The 5,183-nt window shown below is 34.2% G+C and overlaps 1 protein-coding gene and 1 pseudogene across 1 annotated transcript in view; both read right to left on the reverse strand.

Annotated features, from left to right (window-relative positions):
• The window catches only part of LOC102768037, a 1,053-nt pseudogene extending 188 nt beyond the window's left edge, over positions 1–865 (reverse strand).
• Positions 1–5,183, reverse strand: part of SRP54 (signal recognition particle 54kDa) — a 48,717-nt gene that overhangs the window by 11,505 nt on the left and 32,029 nt on the right. Inside the window, exons 8-12 of the mRNA XM_006759706.2 lie at positions 3,748–3,898; positions 2,552–2,700; positions 2,125–2,225; positions 1,538–1,624; positions 994–1,067 (exon numbers count right to left, since the gene is read on the reverse strand). Coding sequence (XP_006759769.1) covers positions 994–1,067; positions 1,538–1,624; positions 2,125–2,225; positions 2,552–2,700; positions 3,748–3,898 — 562 coding nt within the window. The remainder of the gene's footprint in view (positions 1–993; positions 1,068–1,537; positions 1,625–2,124; positions 2,226–2,551; positions 2,701–3,747; positions 3,899–5,183) is intronic.

Here is a 5,183-nt window from a genome sequence, read left to right on the forward strand (position 1 = left end):
CTTCCTTTGTCTTTGCAAAACGAGCCGCTCTCTCTGCACGATCCAATGCAATCTGCTGTTTTATACGCTCTCGAGCTGCCCTATCTTCTGTCTTTTCTGTTTCTTTCCTCTAACATTCTTTTTGTTAATTCCTCTTCTTGCTTTCTTTTATAATCCAACATTTCTTTTCCAGTTTTTCTCCTCTCAATTTCTTTTTTAATCTCTCTCTGTTCTTCCTCTTTCCTTTTCTCTTCTCTCCTTTCTTCAAGTTTTTTGGTTAGTCTTTCCACTTTGACAGTGAGGTCCTCTGAGGGTCTTGGATTTGAACATCCTCTAGGCTCCTGAGATGAAGTGGCATGGTCTGATTTTTCTCCTCCTGTTGCGGTATCAGAAGTGGGTGATGCCTCACAAAGTTCTACATTTCTTGACTGAGTGTTTTCAGAAGTATTGTTAGGTTCAAATGAGGTGGATGGAGTAGAGAGTGAACTTTCTGACTGGCTGCCATTTGCCTCTGATGTTTCACCTTTTAATGAGTGCATCTGTCGGACTTTGTGAATTCTGGTAACAAGTTCATCTGCAGAAACACTTCCTGCTATTACTTCCAAAGGAATTCCACTGTCTCCAATAAAGAAACTAGATAGAACACACACTACAGGATAGATTTGTGAAAATTGTAGGCAGGCTTCACTTTTGGTATCGATTTTAATAGCAACAAAACTGTTTGAAGATGCTTCCGACACTTTCTCATCTTCCCAACTTGCAGCCATCTGTGTAGACTGCTCATCATCACCTGCCACGAACACCACGAAGACCGCGCCGCTCCTCTTGGCCGACGCGATGCGGCCGGAATGGCGCCCTGGAACCACCTAATTATTGGCTTTAACATTGATACTAAGGTTTTAAAGTATATATTTTTACCCAAATATTAAAAATAATTAAAGCAAGTACATCTGTTCTTAGAAATTTCAATGAAAAACAAAACAAGTTAGAAAAAAACTTTTTAGGATAACTAACCAAGATTTGACTGAAGGGGCCCATTTTCATAATATTTTGAAATTGTTCATACATGTCTCGCAACGTAAATTGACCTGAAATACAATGTGAGTCAGACATATTAGAGAATGTACATTTCATTTCATAAAACTAATATTTTCTTTCATTATGGGTTCATCTTGAAGCACACTTACAAAATATCCAATTAATAAATAGTCACTGAGCAGTTATGTGCAAGATCATAGAATGAATTCAATAGAGAATATACAGATACACAGATCCTATCCTAGAGAAGCTTACATTCTGTCAGAGAAAATGGAATAAAAAAATACACAAGACACTTGAAAACAAGGCAGATAAACTATACCCACTAGGATGACTAAAATTAAATTGCTCAGCTGTCTGAAATTTAAAATGGTTTGCATATAAATCATCTAAAAAATAAATATTTCAGGAACTGGCTTTAGTAATAGACTTATCATTTCAAACAAATAAATACTAGTTTTATTAAAAAGCAAGCAATAGAAGATATTCTGAGATAAAATGCTTTTGGCTCCTTATATACCATGTTTCAACTTCTCTATAAGTGCTTCATTGTCATCCAACTTCAACTCGTTGACTTTATCTATCAGTCCTTCAATGTCACCCATACCTATAAGACGTAAAAAAGTAAAATTAACAACTAATAGCATACCTTACTTTACATTACACAAAATACATGCACATACATAATAACCCTGTGAGATAGGCAGGTCTGTTATTTCTATTTCACTTTATAGGTGCGAAAACTGAAGCTAGAGAGGTTAAGTGACAAAGCAGGGATGCCAACCCAGGGTTTAATTCCAAATTCCATGCTCTCTATAACAGCTGGAGACATTATAAAAGTTTTATTGCTGTTTTCATTACTATTAGTACAACCACGTATTTTTGTATTGTGCTCTATAACTTTTCCAAAAAACTTGCCATCTAATAGCTCATGTTAACACTCTAACCACAGGAAGCAAATAACCACTATCCCTATTTTACAGGTAAGGAAGATAAATCATTGAAGGATATGATTTTCCTGAACTAGTTAGTTAGTGGACAGAATTAAAATCCTAAAGATCCATGCTATTTCTTGGAGATTTCTGTGTATTCTACCATCATACATACCAAGAAGTTTGCTGATGAAAGGCTGTGTTTTAAAAGGTTCAAAGTCATCTATATGTTCCCCTGTACCAATGAAAATAATCGGACTTTTTGTGGCAGCAACTCTGCAAAAAGAAAACATAAAAGGAAAACAAATTTCTTGCATATTTCAAAGCTAATTAGACAGAAGAACATTGCTCAAATTTCTTTTAACTAGTTAAAACAAAACTATGTATCAGAGGGACGCCAAAATTTTGTTTCTATTTAAACTTCTTTCATAGACCATATTAGATCCACTATTGGAATATATTTTAAATAATCAATAAGAAATCTGTAAATACGCACACGTGCTCATGCACGCACACACAGACACACAAACACACACACACAGACACACACACACACACCATATAAGCCTAAGACATAGCACAAGAGCATCAATGATACTTACGCACTGAGTGCACCACCTCCTTTTGCGTGGCCATCAAGCTTCGTCACTATAACTGAGGCTACATCTACTTTATCTTTAAAAGCCTTAGCCTGGGCTTCACAGGCCTGCCCAATGGAGGCATCCATCACATAAACAATGTTATCAGGTTGCTAGAAAATTTAAGTAGAAAAGATACATATTTTTCCTGATATTTAGCAATTTCATCATTAGAAGCTATATAAAATATTTATTATAAATAATTATTCATCCAATCAATAAATATTTATTGAGGGAGTACTATGTATTAGGCACTATTAGGTCCTAAGACAAAGAGACAAATAAGAAAATCCTTGTCCTAGTGCGACTTACATTCTAGTCAGAGGAGACTGATAATAAATAGGTATACAACAAGTAAAATGGGATAGAGAATATCAGTTTTGAGGTGAGGGAAACTTCTTTAGGTAGGGTAATCAGGGAAGGCCTCTCTAGAGGTAACATCTGGGCCAAGCCCTGCATAAACAGAAAAAAGTTATACAAAGGTCTGGAAGAATAACACTGTAGGCAAAGAAGAGCAAAAGTAAATCAGAGAAAAAGTAAAAGTAGAAGAGTGTACATGGAAACCAAATTGAATAAAATATAGGTGAGGCTATTTCTCTTCGCTGTGCTTAACTAGGTCAAAATATTTGCATAGCTAAAAAGAAACTTATAATGAACCAGTAAGCAAAGAATTATAGCCTCCATCCAGTGGCAAAACATGGGTTTATAGTATGTGCTACAGATTACCTATAAACTGCTTCTTCTTTCCAAATTACTTCCATCAAAATTCTAAAGAGAAACTAAGTGATGATTAATATTTTTAAGTGCTTCACTTTAAACATTCTAAAGTAAATGTTTCTAACTTAATGTAAGTATTTACAGAAAGGAAATGCAACAGTTATTAAAGGTTCATTCCTGAATTTTTTTGTTTGTTTTTTCATACACACTTTTAAAAGATGAATGAGATAGGAAATTATTTTTCTGATACTTGCTCATGAAAATTTCATACTAATATAGAGAAGATAAAGTTATTTTCATACAGATAGAGGTACCCAAAACAAAAATAAAGTACTTGGAACCTGTCTTATAGGCAAAAAATAATTTATACAGATCATAAACTCAATCAGGGTTTACAATTAACTTAACCAAAGACTTCATAATGTTAAACTGAAGCTACTTACTATAGCATTAGCAACTTGAAGCATTTCTTCAAACAACGAGTCTTCTTGTTTATGACGGCCACTTGTATCAACAATAATAATTTCAAAATTTTCATTTTTGAATTTTTCCACTCCTTCAGAGGCAATGATAACAGGATCCATTTCTGTATAGCTATTTAACATGGACAATGATTTAACAACCACAACACCAAAACTTCCTTTAATCAATTATAGAAAGGTCATAATGATCTCAATTTCAATTTAGAAGAATAAAATCTAATAAGTATTATACATAGCAATTTGATATATGATCAGCATAAAGCGGTATCCAATTTCCCAATTACAAAATCCTGTATGATTCTACTGAATGTCTTTCTTGAATAAATTGTTTCCTTCAATTTTTAAAAATACAGTAATTGAATTTATGTTACCTAGTATTTCACACATGCTTTTCCATTTAATACCCTTTTGTAAGCATTACAAAAACCATTAAATGTTCCTGTAAAGTATGACTTTTAGGCTATAAGCATTCTATCAGATAGCTATGTCATTGTTTATTAATAAATGTCTTATTGTTGGTCATTTAAGGTTTTTCTAATTTCTTGGTATTAAAAATATAGTCAATGAGAAACACATTAATGTTGCTTCTTTGAAATTGTTATGATCCACCTCTATAGGTTGACCTTAAATAAACTGACTGGTCTGACCGCTTAGACTTTTGATTTTTAAAACAAAAATGTCCTCCACAACATTTAATTTCATTCCTATTCCACTACATTTTTACAATCTTCAAAAATGTTTCACTTTGAAAATAAAACAATGAGATGAAATTTTAATTTGTATTCTCTTGATTAGTGGCAACTTTTTATACAGATCAATACTGTCAAATGGCCCTAACTGGTTTGGCTCAGTGGATAGAGCGTCAGTCTGCGGACTGAAGGGTCCCAGGTTCGATTCCAGTCAAGGGCATGTACCTGGGTTGCTGGTACATCCCCAGTAGGAGGTGTGCAGGAAGCAGCTGATCGATGTTTCTTTCTCATCGATGTTTCTAACTCTCTATCCCTCTCCCTTCCTCTCTGTAAAAAATCAATAAAATAAATAAATTTTAAAAAAGTAATAAGATCTATTAAAAAAAATACTGTCAAATGAAAAGACATAATCTAAAAAAAAATGTTTTTCCCTAAAATAACAACACAAATTAGGTAGGAAATACACTTAATAAGAGTATGTGTGAGCCCTAACTGGTTTGGCTCAGTGGATAGAGCATAAGCCTGCGGACTCAAGGGTCCCAGGTTCGATTCCGATCAAGGGCATGTACCTTGGTTGAGGGCACATCCCCAGTAGGGGGAGTGCAGGAGGCAGCTGATCGATGTTTCTCTCTCATTGTTGTTTCTAACTCTCTATCCCTCTCCCTTCCTCTCTGTTAAAAAATCAGTAAAATACATTTAAAAAAAGAT

The sequence above is a fragment of the Myotis davidii genome, unplaced genomic scaffold (assembly GCF_000327345.1).
Source record: "Myotis davidii unplaced genomic scaffold, ASM32734v1 scaffold176, whole genome shotgun sequence".
NCBI lineage: Eukaryota > Metazoa > Chordata > Mammalia > Chiroptera > Vespertilionidae > Myotis > Myotis davidii.